This window comes from Eumetopias jubatus, unplaced genomic scaffold (genome assembly GCF_037043125.1).
Source record: "Eumetopias jubatus isolate StellerSeaLion01/CBP00866 unplaced genomic scaffold, mEumJub1_p1.0 scaffold_12, whole genome shotgun sequence".
Taxonomy (NCBI): domain Eukaryota; kingdom Metazoa; phylum Chordata; class Mammalia; order Carnivora; family Otariidae; genus Eumetopias; species Eumetopias jubatus.
The window spans coordinates 86,750,669-86,778,198 of NW_028274818.1; the positions used below are offsets into that span (position 1 = coordinate 86,750,669).

The window sequence follows — 27,530 nt, forward strand, 5'->3', positions numbered from 1 at the left end:
TAAAGATGTCCACAATACAGGGTTCTGTGAGAAAATGGTTATAGAACAGGATGTAAGATGTGCTACAATTCATTTTCATAGCAACATATATTTATATTAGTACCTATATACCAAATCTGGGGAAGTCTGAACCTTGACCTAAACCTCATATCTTATACAAAAATTAACTGAAAACGGATCATCAACATAAAAATGTAAACCTATAAAACTTTTAGAAAAAAAAAAGACATGAGAGAAACCTTCTGGATCTAGAGCCCAAGAGCTCTGAGACTGGACACCAAAAGCACAGTCGTAAAAGGAAAGATTGGAAATTTGACCTCAAATTTAAACCTCGAATTTAAAATTTGACCTCGAATTAAAAACTTCTGTGTTGCAAAGCAACTGTGAAAAGGACAATAATATAAGCTGCAGATTGGGGACAGTGGGAGGGGGTGGTACTCAGGCAGCAAGATGTGCAAACCATGCATCCAACAAAAGACTAGTATTGAGAATATATAAGGAACTCTCAAGACTCAGCAGTAAACAAAAAATTAGAGAATGAGCCAAAATCTTGAGAAGACTTTTCCCCCAATAAGATATGCAGATGGTAAATAAGCCCACGAAAAAATGTTCAATGTGATTAGCGATCAGGGAGACATAAGTAAAAAACCACAATAAGAGACCACTAGTTACCTAGCAGAATGGCTAAAATAAAAAAAAATCGTGACAACACCAAATGCTGGTAAGGATGCAGAGAAACTGGATCGCTCACATAGCAGAAGAGAGGATGGCTAGTCTAGAAAATAGTTTGGCAGTTTCTTAGAAAGTCAAGACGCAACCACCATTGGATCCAGCATTTCATCTCCTGGGCATTTATCCCAGAGAAGTGAAAACGTATGTCCGCATAAAAATCCATATGTGAATGTTCACAGCAGCTCTACTTAAAATTGGCAAAATTGGAAAACCCAAATGTCCTTCACTGGGTAAATGATTAAAGAAAAGGATACATCCACGCTCGGAAATACTACTCAGGCTCACTTTAAAAATAAGTATAAAAGGAGGGGATGATCTAAACAAATGTTATCGAAGTAATCCTATTATTGGTACACAGGTAGGGCAGAAGTCACGTAGGTGTCGTGTAAATGACTGAAATTCAAGGCACGCTACCCTGGAATATGCCCAATTCCCTGCTGTCTCTCTCTAAGGAATCTGAGCACGGTGCACAGGGCACAGAAAATTAAAGAACCCCAATAAATACGATCCACATCTTTCCTCCTTCCCTTTTATTGACTCAGAAGGGGGGATTCTAGACATTAATACATTGCCTCCTCTGTATGTTAATAAATGATCTGAAATGAACAGTGGTCCTTGGAGCTCCCAATACCATCACACAGGGGTTGGGGTGGGTTTGGAGGCAGAGATAGGGCTGGGGGATTAGGGAAGAGGCAGTCGCCTATGAAAATAGAGAAGCATTTTCAACGTCTGCAGCTAAGCCTCAAGCCATCACTGGGTAAGCAAGGAAGTGCTAGAAAGTTGTTTGTGTGAAATGGAGTGTAAACTGCAAACATGTGATAGAGGTGGAGGGGAAGGGACAGAAGGAGGGACCCACAGAGGAAGCATTAGCCCCCACCCTAAATGGGAGACTGTAGGAGTCTGGCGGTCCTTATTTATACGATACCAGATAGCACTGCAGCTCACACTCCGTGTGTTTGCTGCCTCGTCTCCATCAACAGATGGAGGTAATAAAGAGGCTAAAAATGGAAACACGAACTGGTGTGTAGCTTTGTTATGGCAGTTTGTCACAGAACAGTCAAGAATCCCTCGCCGGTAAGTGTGCTTGTCAAGGTCACCCGTGACCTCTTTGGCATTAAATCTAACAGACACTTGGCTGGCTGGGCTGCAGCAAGGCCAGGGAGGCCAGTCTCTCGGGGCATGAGGTTGGCCGCTGCCCACTTGCGATCAGCCGGGCTCAAGCAATGGTTTGGCTTCCCTGGGGTTTCTGGAGGCCGTTAGTTTCAGCTTTGGTCAATAGCCTATGAAATTAATCAACTTAATGGGAGTGCTGGTTAGCAATGGTTCTTGACCCTGGCTGCACACTAGATAATCACCTAGGGAGCTTTAAAAATAATACCAGGCCTAGAACTCACCCAGGACCAGTCAGTAGAGTTGAATATAAGCCATTTTTTAAAAGCCCCCCAGGTGATTCTCACGTGCAGCCCAGCCGAGAGCCAACAGGCTAGATCATTAAGGGGCCAAGTTCAGACACACATGAGGGATGCCAATCTTGTTCCTTCTCTAATCTGTGACTTCCTCCCTCTTCCTAGTACACTATGAATTGGGGTGGAGATACAGGATTGGCATTGAGAGAGCAAGAGACCATAATTTATATAAGCAAAAACCAACAGATGCAGCTTTAAGATTGCTTCTAATTTTATATTAATAATGCTCTAATGAACCAGTCACCTTATGTTGCAAACCTCTGCATGGATCCATAATCTATTTTCTTGGAATCAATTCCTACTCTGATTAAAAAGGTATGGATACTTTCTCAAGTTTCAATAATTCAAAAATTACTGGCCAACTTGGTTGTTAATAAATTCTATTTAATATTATTTTACTTTGCACTTCTTTAATGTTCATTAATTCCATTTGTATATTAGTCGTTTGTATTTCTTTTCTGAAGTGGCTATTCATGTGCTTTGACCATTTTTCCATTGTGTTCAGTTTTTGCCGATTTTTGGTTTTTGTTGTTGTTTTTTAAAGATTTTATTTATTTATTTAATTGACAGAGAGGGAGAGAGACAGCGAGAGAGGGAACACAAGCAAGGGGAGTGGGAGAGGGAGAAGCAGGCTTCCCACTGAGAAAGAAACCCGATGCGGGACTCGATCCCAGGACCCTGGGATCATAACCTGAGCCGAAGGCAGTTGCTTAACCAACTGAGCCATCCAGGAGCCCCTTTGCTGATTTTTGAAGACTTTTTATATATGGCAGTATTGGTTATTAATATATGGCATATTAATGGTATATTAACATATATTACAGTATGACTTGTGTGTCATGCACATTGCCAATATTTTCTGGGTGCATTTGATTTTGAGACTTTTAGGTATAGAAGTGTAAATTATATATGGAGCCAAATTTCCCAGTCTTATCCTCTATGGTATCTTTCACTAATTTTAGGTTTATCAAGTTTCTTTTTAAGTTGTTCTTATAATTATTTTATGTTCTAATTTCCAACATTAAATATTTTGATTCATCTGGAATTTCTTTTGGCAAAGAAACTTTGCCATTTCAACACCCAAATGGCATCTCCATCACATACTGGACATAAGGGCTTTGTTGTGAGCTTTCTCTTTTGCCCTGCTGATCATTCTGTCTGTTCTGTCATTGAGCTAAGACCACACTGCTTTAATACTGTCACTTTATCATTTACTTTAAGATCTTCCAAAAAGTACAGTTGACCCTTGAATAACATGGGTTTGAACTGTGTGGGTCCACTTACAGGTGGATTTTTTTTTGATGAATAAAATCCAGTACCATGCATGTATTTTCTCTTCCTTAGGACTTTTTTTTTTTAAAGGTTTATTTATTTGAGAGAGAGAGAGTGCATGAGAGGGGGTAGGGTCTGAGGGAGAAGCAGACTCCCCACTGAGTAGGGAGCCCGATGTGGGACTCAATCCTGGGACTTCAAGATCATGACCTGAGCCAGAGGCAGTTGCTTAACCAACTGAGCCACTCAGGTGCCCCTCCTTAGGACTTTCTTAATAGCATTTTTTTTCTAGTTTACTTTATTCTAAGAATACAGTATAGAATACATATAACATTTTTTTTACAGATTTTATTTATTTGAGAGAGAGAGAGCACATGAGAGGGGGGAGGGTCAGAGGGAGAAGCAGACTCCCTGCTGAGCAGGGAGCCCGTTGCGGGACTTGATCCGGGGACTCCAGGATCATAACCTGAGTCAAAGGCAGACGCTTAACCAACTGAGCCACCCAGGTGCCCCGAATACATATAACTTCTAAAATATGTGTTCACTGACTCTATTATTGGTAAGGCTTCTGGTCAACAGTAGGCTATTAACTGTTAAGTTTTGGGGGAGTCAAAAGTTATACATGGATTTTTGATTGTGTGGGGGACTGGTATCCCTAACCCCTATATTGTTCAAGGGTCAACTGTGTATCATTCTTTTTCTTATTTTCAAAAGCATTCTGTCTATTCTTTGATTCTTGCTTGAATAGTATTTTAGAAACTCTTAATAAGATTATTACAAAATTAATGCGTATTAGGACACTATTGTTTGCAAATATTGACAAATAGATCTATGGAACCAAAGAGAGAGTCCACACATGGGAAACATAGTATTTTTTAAAAAGATTTTATTTATTTGAGAGAGAGTGCACATGTGCGAGCAGAGGAAGAGGGAGATAATCTCCAGCAGAGTCCTCGTTGAGCCCAGAGCTGGTTGCAGAGTTTGATCTCATGACCCTGAGCCAAAATCAAGAGTCGCACACTTAACCAACTGAGCCACCCAGGTGCCCAAGGAAACATAGTATTTTATATCTGCAAGAGAAGAGAGGACTATTCAGTCATTGATTTCAGACATGTGCTTACAAAAATATAATCTCTTAATATGTAGAGTTGATGAGGTTGCGGGGGGGGGGGGCGGCGAATTGCTGGGAGGGTAAGATCAGCAGAGCCAGTTTGGGAGGATCTATCAAAATTTAAAACACACACCCTATGACCTAGAGAACTTACTCGGAAAAACAGCAGCACGTGCACACGGTACGAGCAGGTATAGGCCAGGCTCTACCAGTTGCTAAGGTACTGAACTACTTCCCTTTCAAGTTGGTAGACAGCCCCCTTCTCAAGTCCTGCAAAGGCCCTTGACTCCCACTGCCCAGGCCACTTGAACCTTCTCCCCTCCCCCCCAATACTGTCCTGTGATCAACAACTGAAGAGTTAGAGTCAATGCCAGAAATGAACTCCCAGACCCCCTTCCAGCTCTGGGCCCAGAGTCTATTCAAACCAACAGAACCTATTCACATTCCCACCCCTCCAGAACGAGAGCGCCTGTCCCAGCTTTCCTTGCAGCCAGGGGCGGCCATGTGATTGAATTCCAGCCAATGAGAAGTGAGCACACATTCGCGTGGACTGTTGGGAAATCTCGGGCGGGGGGGATGAACACCCTCTTCCCCTTCCTCCATGCAGTCCCTGGGATGGAGGTGGTGCTTATGGAGACCACAGCACCCAACTTCAACCACAAGAAGGGGGGGACACATACCCAGAGCTAGAAGCTCAGGTGCCTGGTAACCCCACAGAGCCACCATGTTGACCCAGACCACCTCCTTCTGGACTTCCTTTGTTTGTTTTTTTAAGATTTTATTTATTTATTTGACAGAGAGAGAGAGAGAAAGTGCACACAAGCAGGGGACCAGCAGAGGAAGGGGGAGAAGCAGACTCCCCGCTGGGCAGGGAGCCCTATGTGGGGCTTGATCTCAGGACCCTGAGATCATGACCTGAGCCGAAGGCAGCTGCTGAACTGACTGAGCCACCCAGTCGCTCCTGGACTTCCTTTAAATGAGACCAATGAATATCCTATTCAAACTGCTGCTGCTTTGGGCTTCTCAGTCATAGGCAGCCACGTTTATAATCACAATGGATACAAAGGTAAATGCTATTAACAGGGAAATGACTAAATCACCCATGATATGTAAACAATATAAATTGTAAACAACCTGAGGGGCGCCTGGGTGGCTCAGTCGGTTGAGCGGCTGCCTTCGGCTCGGGTCATGATCCCAGGGTCCTGGGATCGAGCCCCATGTCCGGCTCCCTGCTCAGCAGAGAGCCTGCTTCTCCCTCTCCCTCTGCCTGCCACTCTGCCTACTTGTGCTCTCTATCTCTCTGTCAAATAAATAAATAAAATCTTTAAAAAAAAGTTGTAAACAACCTGAGGCATCATATGTTTGATGAAATACTTGGCAGAGGTCGAGTTAAATCTACAGGCATTACCACGTTGAGCGAAAAAAGCAAGGTGCACAGTACCCTCATCATCTATGTACTTTCCGCCCCAAACCCCTAATAAACTCAGCCGGGTTTTCCTAGTTTTCTAGACACAAAGCACAGAAGAAAGACTAAAAGTAGACTACGTAAGCTGTGCCAATGTTAGGAACTTTCAGGGAGAGAAGAAAAATTGCTGGGGGATGGTCAAAGGGCCCGTCATCTTTGGCTCCGCCATCCTACTTTCATACAAAAAGAATGACTCGTGTGCTACCTGAATGGTACGAATTAATTAGGTTTCCCACCTACCCACCAGCTGACCTTCTCAAACTGTCTACTTGCCTGCAGCTTGCTGCCTGCAGGGTCCACATGTGAGAGCTGTCAGAGCTGAAGACTCAGACTTGGAGGGGCAGGCTCTCTGGCACACACAGATTAGCTCGAGAGCCACCACCTGAGTGCTTTGTGTTGGAGAAGTTCACGGTTCTTTCAGAAGCCCTCTGTCACACAGATTGTATTGCTTACAATGCCACTGCATCTAAAAGAATGAAATAAAGGTATTAATCTACAAGGACAAAGAAAGTGAGAGGACATGACAGCTAATGAGAAATTACGATAAAACACCAGAAGCACTACCTGGCATGGCAGAGCCGAGAAAGTCGAACCAAACACTAGAAACAGGAACGACTGCCCGAGAGGATCACCAAAAGCTCAGTACTCAGATGCATCGGGTGCTGCGGGAAGCGGGGGAGAGGTGCCAGGCTGAGCAGCCGGCCCCCCCTAGGTATCACCCGCCATGCACACTACTGGGAATGCGTGCTGCCCACTCTCCAGTCACTTGTTTATAGAAAACGTGACTCAGGTGAGCTCCAGGCATGGAAATCTCACAGAGTGCAGAAAAGGAGAGGTGTGCTGGTATGAACCAAGGGGAGAGGTTCAAATCACCCTCCTACGGAGTATTTATTCCTGAGTCCCCTGCAGTGTCTTCTGATTCTCATTTTGAAATGAGGTCAATTCTGAGACTCCTCATTGCTTGAGAATAGTGGGGAGGTAGGGGGGCGGGGTGGAGGGGAGCGATCTGGGCAGCTGACAGTTTTATTTTGGGTTTACTGTCTCCCAACAATTCTTATCAGGTTGACAATGCTTTAGTCCCCGGGGTGGATCCTCCCTCTGGATGAGCTGAGAAGCCACAGAGGACTTTCAACAGAAGGATCCCTCTCATTGTTGAGAAGATCTTAGGAAGACTGGGTGGGGGCTAGATCGATCAGTGTCTGGTCAGGAAAAGGGAAACACTCTAGGTATATCAAACAGAAATGATTTAATACAGGAGATTGGTTCTAAAAGTACTGGAAGGGTAGATGGCACCAAAAGGGAAGGATGGAGTTACTGCGAAATGAGTAAGTTCAGGAGCCGCCCCCACCCAGGCTGGGGAAGCAAAAGGGAAAATGTTAGCAGAGCCCACGACTGCTACATCACTGTGCGTTCTGGAGCATCTGGAACTGTCTGCAGCCTCAGGGACCACAGCCACACCCACCTAGCAGCAAGCCAGGCGGTCACACTCCCCTACTGCAGGATTCTCTGGACCCCAAAGGTGTCTAAGAGGTGGAGGGTCTGCTATACCCATGAGTTCTGTGATGCTGAGGCTACAGGAAAGTGCACTCCAAGCTACTCGAACAAATTTGAAGCCTGCTAGGATATTAGCAGTGGAGGTGGTGAGAGGCAGTCAAATTCAGTATATATTCTGGGTGGGGAGGAACAACAGGATTTGCTCACAGATCAGATATGGGGTATGACAGAGAAGTCAAGGCCAACTCCAGATTATTCTTTTTCTTTAAAGATTTTTATTTATATATTTAGATTTTATTTATTTGACAGAGAGAGAGAGTGCACAAGCAGGGGGAGGGGCAGAGGGAGAGGGAGAAGCAGGCTCCCTGCTGAGCAAGGAGCCCGATGCGGGGGCTCAATCCCAGGACCGGACCCTGGGATTATGACTTGAGCCGAAGGCAGATGCTTAACCAACTGAGCCACCCAGGTGCCCCTGAAGATTTTTTTTTAATTTATTTGAGAGAGAGAGAGAGAGAGAGAGAGAGAGAGCACAGCAAGGGGAAGGGGAGAGGGAGAAGCAGACTCCTTGCTGAGCAGGGAGCCCGATGTGGGGCTCAATCCCAGGACCCTGAGCCAGAGGCAGATGCTTAATTGACTGAGCCACCAGGTGCCCCTAACTCTAGATTATTCTTGGCTTGAGCAAATGGAAGATGAGAATTGCCGTTTACTTCGATGACCAAAATTACAATGACAGCAGGTTTTAGGGAACTAGTAAGAGTTTGGTTTGCAACATATTTAGGTGGAGATGCCTGTTAGCCATCCAGGCAGATATGTCTCAGTAGACATTCCAGGGAAAGGAGCTACAAAGTTGAGATGCAGTAGTATATGAAGGGATACACACAGGAGACCTCTGGTGTCACTAAGGGAGGGGGTGTTGACAGGAAAGAGATAATTTTCAAGGACCAATCCCTGGGGTACTCCAAGTGAGAGGTCAGGGTGGTAAAAATAGGCCATCAAAGGAAACTCAGGAGCAGAAAAGTGAGAAAAACACCAGGAGGATGTGGCATCTTCCAATCCTGGTGAACAAAGAGTTTCGGGAAGAAAAGAGGGTCGGCTGTGCCACGGGCTGTGCCTAGGTCAAGTCCCACTAAGATGAAGAGTTGGCTTGGGTTTCGCACAATGGATGGCACTGGTGACCTCCAGAAGAACAGCTTCAGAGGGGAGGTGGGAGCATACGCCTGACTGGGATGGGCTTAGGGTGAGGGGATGGAGACAGATGGGAAGCAGTGAGTAGAGCTCACCCTTGAGGAGCTGAGCTATATAGAGAAGGATGAAAATGGTGCTCCAGTTGGAGAGAGAGATGAGGTCAAGACAGGGTGGCTTGCCTCTTTTCTTTTGGAGATGGGAGAGATATCAGTTTATGGATATGCTAATGGGAAGGACCCAGTGGAGAGGGGACACTGGTAACGAGGGAGAAAAAGGGAAGGCTTCCTGGAGTCATGTCCTTGAGTAGACGGAAACAGACTGGATAGAGTACACAGATGGAGGGGCTGGCCTGATCAAGGAACATAGACCACGAACTCCCGTTCAAGAGAGAGAAAATAAAGTATATGAACGTAGCTACAGGCAGGTGGGTAGAGGTGGCAGTAAGAGCTCTCTTCCAGTTGCTTCTATTAGCCAGTGAAGTCTGGAGGAAGCAAGGCCATCAGATGATCAGGATTGGGAGGAGCTGCTTGAGGACTGAGAAGATGGGAGAAGGAACCAAATAATTACATAGGAGAACCGAGAATGAATGGACAAGGGAAATGTAGCATGATTGCCAGGAAATGTGAAGGGTCCACTTGAGATTAGAAATGATGAATTTTAAGTGCGACTAGTCATCATGCTTGTGCATTTGCCGTGTTCAGCTGTGTGGGTGTAGGCACTGGGCACTGAGTGGGCAGAAAGTTGATTTTAACCAGAAAATAAAGCACAGTGAGAGAGGATCAAGGGGGTAGATGGCATAAGCAAAAAGGGACTATATATCATGTTTATCTGTGCAGAGGGGGCGTGAGGGAGGTGATCAATGAATAGAAAATCCAGTCCTTTAAGATAAGTTATTCCATGTCCTCATGCTGAAATTGTTGTCCTCCAGGTAGAGGGGTCTTTGGGGATATTAGCTATTTCTCAAACAAGCATTTACTGAACACTTGCCATGAACTAGGTCCAGAATGGATATGTGGTTACTTCCCTAGAAGCATTTAAAGTATCAGGAAGATAAGTTGGATCCAAAGCAGGAGGGATCTTAGGTGATTACTGAGAACACAGATTGACTTTATTTTATTGTCGATAAAAATTTTTAAATAGGTTGAAAGATAAAGATCTAGTTGAAAAATACATATCTCTATCAATCAAAATAAGTAAAAAGAATTTATGGGTGATATAACTGAAAAGTGTGCAGTATAATAATGGCTAATGTTTACTGAGGGCTTACTGTTAGCCAGGCTCTGTTCTGAGTGTATTACATTTATAATCTTGTTTAATCTCACTAGCAGAGCCAGGATTTGAACTCAGGCAGCCCGTTTCCAGACACTGCACTCCTAACCACTATGCTTTACTGTCTCTTGAAGAGACAGCTTCAGGCAAAGCTGGATCCAGGGAGTCAAACACTATTACTGGGACTCAGTCTTTCCCTTTCACTCTGCTTACTTACATGTTGAATGAGTTCACAAGCGTGTTAGGTTCTCTCCATTCATGGTAGCTGCAAGCTTACCCCATTCTTAGAAAAGCAAGCGAGATATTTTCTCTTTCTGAAAGTACTAGACCTACATAGGTCTGTATTTAATGATATAAAATAGATTCACCATATTGTCAAGTATAAAAGCATTTTACAAAACAATAGATATGGCTGACCCATAAACTAACAAACACATGTATAATTGGAAGGATGTAAAAAACATTAAGTGATAGTTATTTCTGAGTCTTGTTATTTGGGGGACTTTTTTTTTTAATGTTTTATTTATTTATTCATGAGAGTCAGAGAGAGAGAGAGAGAGAGAGAGAGAGAGAGGCAGAGGCAGAGGGAGAAGCAGGCTCCCCGCCTAGCAGGGAGCCCGATGCGGGACTCGATCCCAGGACCCCGGGATCATGACCTGAGCTGAAGGCAGACGCTTAACCATCTGAGCCACCCAGGTGCCCGACTTTTTTCTTTTTGCTTCTCAGGATTTTCATTTGTTTCTACATTCAGGATATTACTATAGAGTAATAATGTTGAGGGAAACAGAAAACTCAATGCAAGCCAACAAATATATCTCCCTAAGTTGTTCTCTGTAGCTAGGTACTCTTCTTATACCACTAAGATCTGCATTTCAGCAGTGGATAAACTGGGGGGTCACCAGTGGTGACATTCTCATCTGCTTCCATTTGGTTAAAGACAAGGAGATGAGAGGGAGTATCACCAGGTACTTCTGGGTCAGCTCTACCACATTATTGTAAAAGGTTACTATCTTCCCAGACATTACAAATAATCCACTTTGGATAAATTTTGAAATGAAATATTAGTTCTTTCTTGGAAGACCTAACAGGGTAATAGTGCTCCGTGGTCCATCAAGAAGGAGAAAGGAGATCAGGAATCCAAGGGAGTCCCAACATGAATATGCAGCCCAGATTCTAAGTACCAGGCTGATCTGGAACTAGCTATTTAGTCCCTGGCCCCCAAGGGGTTTATAGTCACATTAAGAAGGCAAGGTGGAAAGATAAGGTGAGCAGAAGATTGTGTGGGTTACATAATGCAGGATGGGAGGTGGGGCACGAAACAGTTCTGACTCAAGGGAAGGCTATGGGTGAAGCTGATCATCAGCCTCCCATTCTGGCTTTTTTTTTTTTTTTTTTTAAGTTTGGTTGATTGATTTTAGAGAGGCCGGGGGAGGGGGTGGGCAGAGGGAGAGGGACAGAGGGACTCTCAAGCAGGCTCCTCCTGAGCACGGAGCCGGACTCGGGGCTGGGGGCTGGATCTCATGACCCAGAGATCATGATCAGAGCCAAAATCAAGAGTCAGACACTTAACTGACTGAGTCACCCAGGTGCCCCATTCATGCTTTATTTATTTTTTTTTTGCACTGGTTTCCCCCTTCTCCAGCCTGCAGCATCTGGGAGAACATGGAAAAATCAACCTCCTTGAGATGGCTTCCATATTTATAAGACAGGGATACTAATAAGCCCTATCTTATTGGTTTATTGCAAGGACTAAAGTAGGTACTGCACCTAAATGCTTAGCCCAGGGCCTGGTGGTCAATACATCATGTCTATGATGATGATGAAGAATGCTGCCCACAGCACAAGTAAACCAACATGGAAACGACAGAAAGTTTGGAATCTTACAAAGTACTTAAAATCAACCGTGGTTCCTGGCCTTCCCGATTTGTTCCCTTCCAGAGGCAGCATCTGGTCCCTCAAACTTTCGCCCTCTGACTTTAGCCAGAGCGTGAGGCACATGGAAAACCTTCTCTCATCCTCACTCCCAGTCTGTTCCTAAAGGTATAATGTTCACGCACACCCTCCGGCTCAGATGTGAACTCTGCATCTCACACGACCCCTCAAGACCACGTGAGTCCATTTCACAGTCCTTTGCCTCTTAGGCCCCACCTCTTTGGAACATTTTCTCACACTTTGCAAAATGCAGGGCGTAGGAGTGGAAGGGAAGATTCCAGAGAATGCTGACGCGGAAGAGCAAACGGAGGCTCGAAGGAAGGCAAGAGGAGGATCTGTACCCTGTGGTTGCTCTTCTGTTTATGTGCCCAGCTTCCCCACCTTCTTCACTCCGTGAGCAACTGCTAAGTTCTTTTCCTGTGTGAGCCATTCCAAATCCCTCTTTTTGCTTCTATTAGCCAAAATCACCTTCTGTCGCTTGCAACTCAGTAGCCCTTCCTGGTTTATAAATAAAGGGGGTAAAAAGGCAGAGAGGAGTGAGAAGAAAATAAGGTCCAAAGAGGAATAGAGTAGATGGAGAGAAGTAGCTGGATCTTGGTACTGTGTCTGATTTCTGAAGGGTTCCAGCCCTAGTCCGTGCATAATCCTCCCTGATGCTCTCAAAGGAGAATCATGGTACTTCTAGAAAAAAGAGAGGGGTGAGGGATGATGAGCAGGCATGTCCGCTGTCTCACTCCTGAAAAACTCTATCCAAATCACGGTCACTACTCTGGTTGGAAAATTGAAGAGGCAAATCTGCCTGGCTCTGATGGGCTGGAATACCCAGGCATTTCACAGCTTATGAATTCAAAGATAAAAATAATTTTTAAATTGAGCCAAGTAGAGAATGAGGAGAAATAACTACACTCATTTTTTTTTTTTTGCAAGAAAAGATTTCTTGTCAGAGTGGATTAATCCACATTTAACCTTGTAACTCTAACAGTGAAGTGCAGAAATAACAGGTTCAAATGTGAAAAACTGTCGAAGGTCTATCTTAGAGCTCTTTCCAACATATTTGTTTTGACATTATTATTAAAAACGTGAGAAGAATTAATTAAATTGTAATCAAACACACGGAGATGACATAATGCCAACAGAGTGGTTCATGCCTTGAATAATGGAACCCCAGGGGGTTTTCCTAGTTAATCCTAACTCCCCGTTTTACAGTTGAGAAAACCAAGGCTCATAAAGGTCAACCCTTGCCCAAGGTACACCTAGAATCAAGGATCAGGCTGCCAGGATTCAACCTTTCTACGTTTTCTTTTTGAATAACTGAAAGCTGCGTTGTGATTCAAGATTCAAGCAGACATTTGTTAAAAACTGGAGCAGTGAGCTGATAAGACAAGATAAAATTTAATCAGGTCAGATGTGTAAGGACCTACATGTTGGGTCCAAAAAAGCCCACTGTACCAGCACAGTATGGGGTAAAATATGCCTCAATCAGCAGCAGTTGTAAGAGATTTAGAGATGGAACTTGGCTATGAGCTTGAGATGTCAGCAGCTTGATGTAGCTACAAGAAAAATATAATGGAGTTGGGGGTGGCACTGCTGGAGGCAGAGTTTACAGAAGGGAGCTGAGCATCCCGGTGAACTTCTCAACCTACACCTGGAAGTCCTCATTGGGTCCCAGGTGTCAGGTTTTAGCAGTAATATAGATGTGTTAGTTCACACCTGGAAGAGCAGCCTAGCATGGAATGCTGTTAGGAATGATCAAAGGAAGAGAGGGAATTGTAAAGCACTGTCATTAAGAGCTTGAATCCTGGAGTCGGGTTAACCCCAGCCCTGTTGACTACTGATTATGTGTTCATTAAGCCCTAATCTGGGCTAACTGTCTGTAAATTAGGAATTATAAATGAGTAACCTATCTCCAAAGAGTAAGGAGGTAGTGCATGTCAAGTGATATGCACCTTATTGGCACCAAACAACCACTCAATAAATGTTAGCTGCTATTTGAATTAAGGAAGGGAAGTGATGTGGGGATAATGGTAGCAAACTCTTGGGGCTGTGGTTGATATTAAGTGAGTTAACCTGGGGAGGGCTTGAAACAAAGTTGGCAGTTATGATCTGTACTAGAAGGATTGGCCTAAGGTTTCTAGGATGGGCCTGGTTAATATTCCCTGGCTTGGGCTAAGGTCCACAGAGCCTGATCAGGTTATTACCTGAAGAATGTTTAGTTTGTGGGGGGAGACGGTAGAGGGGGTGGTGGTCATTCAGACATTCTGTGGGGGTAGCACTTGGTGAACACCTGGGCACAGGGATTTGGCATTGCTGTGGGGTGACAACTTAGCTAGCTGCGTTCTTGGGCGCTGTGACTTAGGTTTGCTCTGATCCACTAGTGTGGGTCACTCAGGGCAGCACTGGGGTAGGTCACACATGCCTGGTCTGGGCATGGTCACTGTGAGCAATTACTTGGGAGTCATTCAAAGTGGAATTGCTCCTGGATCAGTCCTCCCCTCTTTCTCCTCCTCCTCGTGCCCCTGGGTGAAGTCTGCATCATCCTGGACCTTAGGGACACTGTGGGACCCCGGAACAGCTCCCTGGGGAGCAGTCCGCCGCTAGGGGGCGGCCGTTGAGAGGGACCGCCCCCCCTCCCCCGCGGAGTCCGCGCCTTTGGGGCTCACTCTTCCGCCACGTCCCGGGAACGGTGGGGTGACAGTGGGGTGGGGGCGCATGCTTCATGGGTGTGAGACAGAGCGAGCCGCCTGGGTATGAGTCAGCGCGCGGGGGGCTAGAGAGCTCCGTGAATAGTCACGGAATCTCACGCTCGGCTCCTCCACCCATCCCCGTCTAGAGCGTGTGTCCCAGTCCCGCGCGTGTGTGCGCACACGGCACGATGTCCGATTCCAGGCTGTGTGTGTGTCTGGTGAGATGGGGATGAGGGGGACAGGGGAGGGTTCCTGTCGGTGTTTCCACGCCCATGTGGGGTGAGGGGGTGTGTCCTGGTCAGGGTACGTGTGTACCTGTGTGTGTGCTTGCGTGTGTGTGTGTCAGTGTGGCGGGACCGTGTATCAGCGTAGAGTGCTTGCGTCTGCGCCCGGGTCTGGATGTTGGCGCAACCCGGACCGGGGTTCCCAGCCCTGAGGGTGGTGGGGGCGTCCAGCCCCCCTGGAGGAGTAAATGCCTCGCCATCCCAAGCCGGCCGGGGCTCCTCAGGAAGCGGCCGGCGCGGGGAGGGTCCGGGGTAGCGCGTCCCTGGGAGGGGCAGGAGAGTGGGGGCGCAGGGGGCGGGCCAGGTCCCAGGGCGGGGCGCGGGCTCGGGGGACCCGCGCGGCTGACGTCAGGCGACTCCTTAAATAGAGCCGGCAGCGCGCGCGGCTCGGCATTTCTTGAGGAGATCGAGCGGGGCCCGCGCCAGCGCCACCGTCCGGTCCGACCGCCAGCCCGAGGGGCCGCGCCGCCGCCGAGCGTTCGGGGCGCCGCGCTCCAAGGACCGGGAATGGAGCTTCGGGCGCTGGGCGCACTCCGAAGCCGGCGCATGTGAGACCCGAGGAGCGCCGCCCGGGGCCCGGGACGGGGAAATGTGGGACGCGCAGCAGCCTGTGCCCCGAGAAGCCGCCGCTCCCGGGATCCCCGGGCATGGTGCGCGCCCCGGCCCGCAGCGCCCGGGGAAGACGGCGCCCCCCACGCCCGACCTGCGGGGCCGGGGCAGCGCCGCGCCAGCCCTCTAGGCGGCCGCAGGGCCACAGCAGCTCCGCCGCCGGCGCCCCCCGGAAACCATGACCCCCGGCGCGGGCCCATGGAGCCATGGCCTATAGGGTCCTGGGCCGCGCGGGGCCAGCTCAGCCGCGGAGGGCGCGCAGGCTGCTCTTCGCCTTCACGCTCTCGCTCTCCTGCACTTACCTGTGCTACAGCCTCCTGTGCTGCTGCGACGACCTGGGCCAGAGCCGCCTCCTCGGCGCGCCTCGGTGCCTCCGCGGCCACGGCGCGGGCGGCCAGAAACTTCTTCCGAAGTCCCGCCCCTGCGATCCCCCGGGGCCCACGCCCAGCGCGCCGGGAGCTCCCAGCGCGGCCACAGCCGCCGCCGCCGTGCCCGCCCCTCGCCTCCCGGCTGCCAACCACTCGGGCTCGGCCAAGATGGGCACCAAGAGGCTGCCCCAAGCCCTCATCGTGGGCGTGAAGAAGGGGGGCACGCGGGCCGTGCTGGAGTTCATCCGCGTGCACCCGGACGTGCGAGCCTTGGGCACCGAGCCCCACTTCTTCGACAGGAACTACGGTCGCGGGCTGGACTGGTACAGGTAAAAGGGAGCGCCCCACTCCGCGCACCGGGTCCCCAGTCGGGTCCATCCTTAGGGCCTTCTCCTGCGTCTTCTCTCTCCCTTAATCCGGCTCGTTGTGTGGGTTCAGGCTGACACAGGGGGGGACTCCAGCAGGATTTACCCAGAACTCTCCAGGGATGGTGTAGACCACACGCTTCCTCGAACGGCAAAGGGCAGTTGTTTCTGGAGGCGCCGGAAGGGAAGGGGGGTCTCTAGCCAACCTCAGGGCGAGCTGGTGGGCTGCCAGCTTGTCCAGCCTCTGGGGTGGAGCAGGGTGCCCGGGGAAGGGGGCCCTCTCCTGACCTTCGCTGATCTTTCCAGACATCTGAAGGACCTTGAGCAGGAAAGGTCCGAACAGGGCCCCCTTGCGGCGGGGCTCGGCGCTGGCCCAAGAGAGACGTGGGGATGAGGAAGGTCCCTTCTGGAGGGTCATTCCCAGCCCCACCCAGGTCTTTGCTGCTGTGCCTCGGCTGAGAGCCCCCAGTCGCTCTGACCCTGAGTTAGTGGCCTTGGGCAGTGGAAAGGAACCCTGGATTTGAGTCATGCTGTCACTTAGCTTGAGCAAATACTTGAAACTCTTCGAGCCTCGATTTTCTCATCCATCACAATGGGCAGGAAAATCGTCCCTTCCCTCATCTGCTTTCCGAGGTCTTTCTAAAGTGCCTTCAAGGTGTAAAAAAGACATCTGCCGTGGATGGTGCTTCCAAACCGGCAGCCAGGATGTGGAATTTGGGATACGGTGGGCACCTCAGATAAGGGTTGGCTGGATCCTAGGGACGGCCAGACTGTTCACTCCTCCGTTGCCCTTCCAGGGATGACAGTCACCCAGGCTGGTGGTGTCTGGGGATAGCCTGAAGCTTCTGGAAGGTGACCACCTCTCCTGTTCAGGGCCCATCTGCCTCCCAACCCCTGTATGGTTCTGTGGTGTAGGACTGGCCCAAATGTGGGCTGAGTCAGGGCGTCCCCCAGGGTGGTGTTGAACACGTGGGTCACAGAATTCCCATCATTCACCTGACTCCTTGAAGACCTTCTAGAAATGTCTCCATAGCCATAGAGCTGGGGAGGAGTAACATGGTAGCTGACTAGAGTAACAGTAACTAGAGCTAATTTTTAAAAATGTTTATAAAAATAAACCCTTTAGAGAGTAGAAGTCATAAGTATATTGGACAAATGAAAACTTCATTAGAAGGGGGACCCCACTGGGGTCATAATAAGGGGTCCTGGATTTGCAAGGGGGGTAATGGGGCCTATAGGCCTGACCTGCAGTGTTCGTGGTTGTGGGGCCAAGGGATGGGACATGTACTGTCCTTAAGAGGCAGACACACACTCTGTCTCCATTGGAGCCCAGCAGGGGATATGCGGCCTGTTGGTGGTTCCAGCACCATTATGTTGGCTTAATGGAATAGAGTGACACAGAATGGTAGGTCTGGTGCTTTCCACGCTGTGACCCACAGGCATCCCATCTGGGTGTACGAGGTGTGTGAGGACGGCGTCAGAGCCAGACCCCAGGGTGAGGGAGGCAAATGTGTGGAGCAGCAGAACCCTGTGTGGGTCAGCCGTGGTCATACTCTAATGCATAACAGGCTTCCCTTGATGGAAAATCTGAAGATCATTATGAAACCCTTTGCCAGTTTGAAGTGCCTTTTAAGTGCAAAATAGCAAAATTCTGAGCATCTGGCTTTTAGATATTGTGTCCTCCAGTAAACGCCAGTACCCTGCACCCAGTGTCTGCACTTCCCTCTCCCGGGTTCACCAGCAAACATCTTACCCCAGGCTTCCTTCCCAGAGCCCATGTCATTCAGGGATGGCTGCTTTTTATTTTTAACCTTGGCATGTGTGATTCTAAGCCAGCTTAGCTGTGAACCTTAGAGATGGGAGCCGTGCCTTTTTTTTTTTTTTTAATAGCACATTTGGATTCTGCTGAAATTCTCAGCTGAGTCTTGGTAGGTTTTATTTAACATTAAGCACACTGACAGGTCCACTTCTTTCCTCTACCCCACTTCCCAGGGTCTGAGTTACCCTCGCTCTCACCCTTTGCCTTTCTAGAACGATGAGCCCAGAGCTCTGGTGCAAACTGCCCCATCCCACCGCTTCCCCAGGAGGGCCAGGAGTGTACAGCTCAGGAAAGAGCTGTGTGGTTTGCACTTCTCTTCGTTGCAGACCCACACCCTCAGAGTCCAGGGGTTTGGTTGTGGTTTGCCGTTTCTAGGTAAGGTAATGCTGCCTCATTTGGATGCTGTTTCCAGACTTTCCAGAACATTTCTCTGCATGTGCTTTATCCTTTATTATTGCTTAAGAAATATGCATTAATTGTAGAAGTGACAGGGATTCCTGGGATCCTTTAAAACCCATGTTCTCACTTTATCCCCAAATTCTGTGAGTTCGGACAGCAGGTGATAGGATGCTCCTCTTTCTGCCCACGGCCCGTGTCATTTCACAATGTAAAAACTGCAGCCCCCAAAACAGAGAGCATCTGAAATGGGGTCACAAAGCAAGTTGATGAGCCAGAAGTCCCTGGCATGCAGTATCTACATGCTCGTGTGGGTGTGGGTGTGGGTGTGCGTGTGCACATATTTCCAGCCAAGCGCTCTGGCCCCTGCTCTGCACAGCTTGCCACCGTAGGGCCAGTGTCCCCCGGGTAGACATGGCCAAAGAGCACCCATGGCGGCGGACTGTGTTTCCCAGAGGCAGAGCTCAGCGTGGCAGAGTAGCAGGCCATGCGTTGCATTATAATCTGCCCATGGCCAAGCCCCCGGGGACAACTTCCTGGGTCCCGGGGCCCCAGTACAGAGAGACAATGGAAAAATCCAGCTTCGCTCCCAACCCAAAGGAGAGCCTGCTTTCTGTGGAGGTAAGTCAAGAGGTGACACACGGTGCCTGAAGGCAGAGTGATACAGCCAGAGAGACCAGGAGGCAGAACCTGTGCCCGCCTTGTGTCGACCCCAAGCCCCTCCTAGGAACCAGCCCAGTTTGGGCCACCCTAGGAGAGCCCAGCCCTCTGCTTTGGGATCCCTCCCCTTAGAGGTTTTTCTGAGTTCCATCCCAAATGTGCGTGTCTGGCCTGGTTCCCCTCTCCCGGTTTCCTCCCCAAGGTGGCAGCTGGGCCTGCAGGGTGGGCTCGGCTAGATGCTCGGACAGGTGGGCAAAGCGACAGCAGGCTGACGAGGGAACCAGGGAGGGCGTCCAGATGCTGTGGGATTGGCCAACCGTGGTCCTCCTGTGTCTCCGCTTCCTCCTGGAATGGGGCCGGTAGCGACCATGGCAGAAGGTGGTTTTGCAGAATGAATGAAACCCTGTGTGGGAAAGTGCGCTGGAAAAGTCTGTGGGGCATAAAGACAGGGCAGCCACGTTACCACTCGTGCCGCTGTGGCTACTGCCGCGTCCCTTCCAAGGCTTCTGGATTGGCGTCAGTCCTGTTAGTACTATTAAAGCTATTGGGTTCCACCCCTGTGGCTGTTACCAGATGGGGCTGAGGAATTAACTAATTGCTAGAAAAGTAGTTCCATGATAGACGAGGTAGCGTCCCGGTCTTAAGTTCTAGCTCCAGCTCTGCTTTAATTTGCTTTTTTATTTTTCGGTCTTCTTTCTCTCTCTGCTTTCCTCCCACTCTCCCTCCCCCCCCCCCCCTCGCTTCCTTCCTTTGGCATCGATAAACAGTTGCTTCACACTTTTGGGTGTCCGTTTGCTCACCTTTAAAAATGGAACTGATCTCTGACCTGCTTTACAATCTTGTGAAACTTGAGTAAGACGGAACATGCGAAGAGGCTGCTCCCAATCTGAGATCACATGTGGGTTGCTCTCGTGGAGCAAGGGTTGGGTGTGAGGCAGAATTATTCAGGGCCTTCATCTTTCATCAGGAGATATACACGGTGCATTGTTTAGTAGTTTTTTGAGTCTCAGGGGGAGCTGAGTTCCATCCGAAGTGTTCTTGATTTTGCTAGTTTTCAGGGATGGCCAGGGGGTGAGGGCGGGGTGTGAGGAGGAGCCGAACCTTCTCTAAATTGAAATGCCACCATGAGCGAGTTAAGACACAATCATTGACTCTGTGCTTTGGTGAAGACACTTTGATAGATAAGCCTGTCCTGTAAACTTTAGACGTCACATCTCAGGTTGTTTATTTGTTCAGCATCGATGGTGGTGTTGGGGAGGGTGTAAGGCAGAGAAGACACAGCATGTGCCCCGGACGCAACCGTCTTGAGACAGAGAATCAAAAGCCGAGAATACAGTCTATCACTGGTTCCAGCTCCTCTCAATCAAGAAGTGAGGTTCTAATAGCAAAGCCAAACTTTAGAAAGAACTAAGACCAAAGGCAGAAGGCTCTACCGTCTTTAACCAGCTGAGCAACACCTGACACGGGCTGCTCGGTGCCTGTGAGGTGTTGCACAGATGCATGCGCGTGCCCACCCCACACGGGTGCCCTTGCATGCATGATTACAACGTCTGTGCAGACACAGGTCTTCGGAGGAGTTTTCCTGCCTCAGTCCAGGAGGATGTCATCCATGCTGATTAAAGGAAATCATTGAGTCCATAAATCCCCCGTCCTTCGTATGCTCGCTGTCAGCCTGGTGGCGCGCTGGGGATATAATAGTTAGCTCTTGCATGTGTCCAGTTGTCAGGCACCGAGGAACATGCAGGATGGGCAGGCAGGACCGTCAGGGCCCAGAGACGTGTCCTGAAGAGCTGGCTTCGCTCCCCGCTGGAGCCTCCAGGGACAGTGGGACAGCTCGCCTTAGGACGGGCTCTTCCCATGGCCTCTGGTGTGTGGCTCTTTAGGGGGGAAAAGACCCCGACAACCTTGGTGCTTTTCAGGTGCCCCGTATTGTTAAGGCTGTTTTGGATGTGTAAATATCAGCAAATATCATTTATCAAAGATTCCAGGAGCACACTTCCCCCCACATTTTAACATCTCTGAAATGAGGGTATCTGACAGTTGATGGGGTCTTAGACGCAGTGAGGTAATGCTTCCGTGTTGGGTGGAAACTCTCACTCAGAGGTGCCTTCTGCCGTGGGGACCCACTGGACCCCCCCAAAGAGCACGACGCTAGGTGGCAAGTGCCAGCCCAGGCGGGAGCCCCAGGTTGCTGTCTCTTTGGCCAGCAGGGGCCTCTTCTGATGGGTCAGGGGGCTGCGCCCATTTTAGATCTGCATCACCGATGCCATCTCCCCGAAAACATCCCTTCTGACATGAGAAAGTGTGGCCCAATTCCCACAAGGAGGTAATAAGAGGCCATGGCGGGCACGTTCTTCATGGGCTGCTGGACTGCCCAGATATTTGGAGGCACATCCCAGGAGTCCCTAACGGGCTCAGGGCAGAGTCGGTGCCCGGCAGCTGTGGCCGCCCGCACGCTTGCTAATGCGCCCATGCACCTGCCACGTGGGACTGGGGATGACCTCCTCCCCTTCGGTCAGACCTCTGTGAGTCAGCCCTGAATGCCTGAGTGATGGAGTGAGGGGGGAGGGGTGGAAGCACACAGCCCTCTATCAGTTGGGGTCCCCTGGAGGACTGGGAGGGCCCCACAGCCGGGGGCGGGGGGCAGTTAGACAGGCATGTGGCTGGTGAGTCAGGCTGGAGGGGTGGGAGAGGTTGCAGCTGAGCTGAACCCACGGGACTCCCTCTCTCCTCCAGAACCGACCCCAGGGCAGGTTAATCCGTGTATTTGTCAAATGCCTACCGTGTGCCAGGCTCCGTGCCAGACTGCTCTAGGCCAGCCCTTGCTGCCACTTTGTTCTCCTCAGGGGCTGCGGTGCTTTGTAGTCCATGGGCAGCTTGACGAGGTGGGTAAAAGCCACCAGTGAGTGGAAATAACTTAGCATTTCAGATGTAATTGCTGCCTGTCAAGCCACACAGCTGGGCTCTTGGCCCAGTGCTGCCCTTGCGGGGGGGGGGGGGCGGGGGGGGCGGCTTTCTCAGCAAGATAATGGCAGAGGGAGAGGGGCAAGGGGGTATTACTGGGCATGCTCTTCCAAGGCACCCGGGCCAGGGGTGCTGACCGGGTTATCTGGGGCTGGGGCGACATGTGGTTTCCCTGGGCGCAAGTCCATTGGCAGTGTCTTCCCAAGCTTTGGAATCAGAGGCTCCGTGCCCATGACCACCAGCTCCCATGAGGAAGAAACCTGGGGTGTCTGCTCGGGGTGGAGGCCGGGGGCTGCTCCCTGCCATCTTCCGAGGGGTGCGTCTTCCAAGCATCGGACATTCTTGTGCCACCTTCACGATATTTGCCAAACTCTGGCATTGGCCTCTACTGTTTATGTTCTTAATATTTTTGTTTACGTTAGCACATTTGCAGATTGTGATTTTTTTCTTAAAGAATTGGGCTTATTTTTTTTCTTCAGTGCGAATATTTTGGAAACATGATGCAAACTTCACAAGGATGTCCCGTGAAAATTATCCCCCTCCTTCCCACCCCTGTTTCTCTGCTGTGTGGTCCCTCTTCCCAGAGTCATCACAGGTCCCCACTTTTGCGTGTCCTTCTAGAGATGTGCTGTGTGTTTGTAAACCCAACGCAAGATAGGCAGAGAGAGTGCAAATACATGTTTTTAAAAAACAACTTGATTTCAAAACCACCCTACATGGAAAACCAGCCTCATGTGCCATTAGAAGGGAATCATAAGAATAAATAGCTTGAAGACAAAACAGTGCCATTAAAGTTTGCTTCCTCAGATGGCTAGAATGTTCCAAGCCTGTGGCCTGCTGTGGCTTTGTCTAAAAGATGGTACTAGGGGATACTAGTAAGAGCTAGTTAAAGAAATCTTAATTTCAGTGTGAGCCTTTCCTTTCTCCTTGATGTGGGAGAATGGAAGGAGTGGAAACAAAATGTAAAAAATAACAAATTTTCTCACAGTGAGAAGTAGTCAGTGATACTTCATAAATAATTCATAACTACCTGGTGATATTTAGTAGGTCTGTGGAGTACTCCAGATTACCGAGATGGGCCATCCAGCCGACATCCCATCTGGGGAAGCGCTGCTAGAATTTGCAGGAAGTCCACCCCAAGTAAATCCAGGGAGGTTTCTAGCTTTCAGATTCCTTTGATGTGTTAATGATTGGAAGAGACAAGCCAAAGGAAAACTCCAAACAAATTAAGAGCGTTCAAGAAGTATTTTGACTTGCAATATTTACAAGGGAGTCTAGCCTTCAGAAGAACAGGAGTTCCCAGAATAAAGGGTATAGCAGGTATTTAAAGGGAAAAAAAAAACCCAACCCTCTCAAAGTTGCCATTGGTTTCCTCACTGTTCCCATGGGTGGAAAAACCGCACTCTTCCGCACGATTATCAGATCTACGCAGGTTGTCACATACATACCTGCAGGCATCAATGTTGCAAAAGTCAGACATAAAGTTGTTTCCACTAGGGACTCGGCAATTTATGGCAACTTATGGAAATGGGGCTCAAGCCTTTTTTTTTTCAATCTTGAGGCTCGTGCAAAACAGGGTGTCTTCTTAAATTTTCAGGATGCCAAGTCCCTTCCCTCTGGGATGCATGATGTGAGACTCCAACCTAGTGGCGGGGCAAGGTGATACTTTGGCCTTCTCAGCTCCATAGAGGGAGCGCCACAGGGGAAAATTGTCCCTGGGACTTATTGTCCCTGGATAGAACCGTATCTAGCAGCAGCAATTTAGAGGGTGTCTGTGACAGCAGGGCTCCCGGAGCTTGCCTTTAGTTGGGCAGATAGCCATCAGCGCTGATGAAGAGGTGGCTTCCTACGAACTCAGCCCCTCGCCCCCGCCACCCGCCCGTCTAGGTGCTCACAGCTGGGTGAAGGAGTCCCGCATCCTCCCCGAGGCTGGTGGAGAGAGATGCTCCGGGCATTGCAGCCATGACTCTTGGGGGAGCAGTGCTCCTGGGGGGCGGGATGAAAGGAAGCATCTCATTGGAAGGAGGGAGAACAGCCCAGATTCAAAGGGTGTGGGCAAAATGACCTCAAAATGGGGGTAAGGAGGCAGAGAGCCCCAGGGCAGGCAGTTTGGGTGCAGTGATTAAAAACTTGGCTCTAGAACCAGAATGAACGGGTTGGGCTCTCCCTTCTACCACCTACCAGGTGTGCGCCCACCAGCCGGCCGCTTCTCTGTGCCTCAGTTCCGTCTGCACACCAGGACGAATCACGTTGCCTCACCCTGTAAGCTTGCTGTGAGGATCGGTTGAGTGATAACATGCACAAGTGCTCAGATTTCTGGCATGTGGAAGGTGTCCAACAAGGGTTACCTGTCATTATTAGTCATTGATTTTTTTTTCATCCAGCCTGTATTGAGCTAGAGATAAATAGGACATGGGTCCTGCCACTGGACTCTTCATGGTTTGATGCGGTTACGAGATTCTCATGGAAAATCAGATGGTGAGAGATACCATTTAGAGATCCAAGCAGAACTATAGCAGCACAGAAGGAAGATGAAATCCAATTGGGAGAAATTTGGAAGGCTTCCTGGAGGAGGCAGTGTGTTATTTGGGTCTCAGGGGGCAGAGAGGATTTCTCAAAGGGAGTGGCTGATGTTGGTGGTAGGGAGGTCAAGGGTGTTTCTAAATACATTCATGCCATGATTGCACTTCTGATTTCAGTCCTGCATACATTTGTTGACCACCGGCTATGTACCAGGCACTGTGCCAAGCCCTTGGAAAGGAGAGATGGGAAATAGGATCTCTCCTTCAAAGAGCTGAAGGGCACACAAGTCCAGGAGCGAGACTAGCAGAGGGACTGTGAGATCATGGTGGGATCACAGAGGAGGGGTCCCCACCCAGCATGGGTTAGAGAGGCATTGGGGGGCCAGTGCCTCAGCTTTAGGGATTTGGCCTTTGCTGTATCCTAGATCTGGCTGCTTCACGTCATGTAGGTTCCAGCTCAGATGTCACCTACTCAAAGACATCGTCTGTGTCGGACGCTGGGTATAGTGTGAAGGCTCATAGTAGGATACGCTGAGGGATTTCACTGTGGCAAGGCCTGAGAACGGGCGTCAAGGAAGCCTGTGGTGGGCTGAGGATGGTAGTGGTGCTGGGGATTGATCCTCATACACTTCCTACGACAGCCCCTGGCTTGACTGGCCAGGGGTCTGTCTGTAGGTGTCCTTGAACTAACCAAAGACAGGAAAATCATTTTCTACTGTAGCTTGGAGGCTGGGAGATGGCATAGTCCCTCTTTCTAGGGGTCTTTGAGGCTAGTTTTGCAATTGCAGTGTTCTTAAGTAACCTCTTGAGATCCTTTGAAGGTTGAATTAGCTTTGCTCCAACCCAGAAGAGGTACATGCCCCTCAGGTGTGTGTGTGTGTGTGTGTGTGTGTGTGTGTGTCCGTCCGTCCATCCCAGTTTCTCATTCTCATTCCAGCCTCATCAGCATGCATGGCAAGGTAGCGGCCTTGCTGGCACTGCTAGATTTAGGGGGCTTGCGTGTATGGGTCCCTTCAAACAGAGCTGAACACCGTAGCGCCTTCCTGCAAGATAATCGGGGTCTGCGTCTCCCTGACTTCCCCAAAGCTGCCAGAGCATGGGGAAATGTTCTCTGCTTTGGCAGCCTCTTTGCAATGTTTCTGCTTTGATGGTTTTAATGAAGATATGAAATCACCTAACAGCTTTCATTTTGCTCAAGCGAGGTGGCTGAAAGTGGAGGTAGCATTTCTCAGGATCAATCCCATTTTCAGAAGTGGTTGGTTAAACTCTCTGCAGTTTATGGCCACTTCTGGATGAAACCATGGGGGACCTGAATTATTAATTCTGTGAAAAATGAGTTAAGTCATCGCAAGGCTCTGCGGTGGCAAAATCCCTACTGGAGGTCCCTCCATCTGGTATTTTCTCTAGCACAGACCTCTCCCTTAACCAGAAATCCTGGAGCACCTTGGCCCGATTGCTGTGTGTCCGTCATTTCTCCAGGAGAGAAAGAAGTTGACTTAATTCTTCTTTCCTGCCAAGAATAAAGAGGGGGAAATGGGCATAAATGACTCTGGGAGGTACTTCTATCAAAGCCGTTTTGATAGGCACTCAAATTTGGACATCATTCAAATGACAAGTGTGCCCTCAAGGTCATCTCTCAAACATGAGCCCCCGAGCACCTCTACCCTCCCATCTGGGTGGCTGATGCCCAGGGAGGTGTGTAAAAGCATGGAGAGGCTCAAGCAGTGAGCAGGGGCCGTGACCGAGCTGCCCAGACCTTGCATCTCGTGGAGGAGCAGTTCGGAACAATGATGGCGTCACAAGTTCAGCATCCTCCAGGGACTCTGTAGACACATGCGTGAGCAAATGAAGTTGGCTGTGGGGCAGTGAAGAGAAGGGACGATAAGGACGAGTCCCAGTTAGGGAGGGCGCTGTCCCATTTAGGGGGGACAACCCCTAGTTAATCTCAACAGATTTATTGCCAGATCTTCTAGGTTTTTTCCTTTTTTAGAACAAGCTTGAAATATGGCATCTTTTAAAAAAAGCAAATCTCAATTTATAATTGTGTCTTACTGATTCACAATTTCTGTAGAACATGTTTGGAGGCTGGATGTAACCTGTCACTGTCCTTTTGTGACTTTGTTGGGCTGGGTCGTCAAAACAGGCATGGCTGCTTGCCAGTCCTGCCTCGGGCTTATATTCACTGTGGGGTAAGTCACTACTGTCCTAAGCTTTGCTTTCTGCTCTGCGAGATGGGGATGACATGTGTTCCTACCTCCCAGGTTGTGGTACTGATTTGATGTCCTAAGTATGCATTAGATTTTATTCCTATTGTGATTCCCCCTTCCTGGATCATGCTTGGAGGAGGTGTGACCATCACTAAGCTGATGGGCATGCCTGGAAGACAAAGAGGCATGACGTGGGCCTTTGTCAGGGTGGGGAAAGCTGGAGTCTTCTCAGTCTTCAGTTGGACCAATAGGGAGGAGAAGATTCTAGAGCCAGGATGACCTATGGTTGGAGAAACCCATGTGGTTCTAGAGCTGGCCCCCAGGGAGGGAACCTGCAATCCCCTGGGCTCCTTGTTGTCATTCCTGTGGGTGCCCTTGGAGTCCCTGGAGGATGTTGAGTTGGTGACGCCATCCCTGCCCCCAAACTGCTGCGTGCAGCTCGGTCACTGTCCCCGGCATGCAGTGCCGTTCAGAACAGCTCCAGGCTCTCCATCCTTCTGCATCCCTCTTCTGGACTTCATAACTGGATAGGGCAGAGCAGCTCAGCGGTACATGCTTTAGAGATGACATTGCTTGCACAGAGGGTGACTGCCTCTCTGACTCAGTGGTTTGGTGGAGACAGAAGTCCAACCTGGAGAGTGGATCTTGCTAACAACAAGGAGAGGCTAAGGGAAGGGCAAGGAGTGGACGTAAAGATCAACCTGGAAGAATTTTTGTTCAGCCTTG

General features: G+C 49.3%; 1 protein-coding gene across 1 annotated transcript in view; it reads left to right on the top strand.

Annotated features, from left to right (window-relative positions):
* The first annotated feature begins 15,709 nt into the window (after positions 1-15,709).
* Positions 15,710-27,530, top strand: part of HS3ST2 (heparan sulfate-glucosamine 3-sulfotransferase 2) — a 99,438-nt gene continuing 87,617 nt past the window's right edge. Inside the window, exon 1 of the mRNA XM_028090438.2 lies at positions 15,710-16,200. Within this exon, the coding sequence (XP_027946239.1) occupies positions 15,710-16,200 (491 nt within the window). The remainder of the gene's footprint in view (positions 16,201-27,530) is intronic.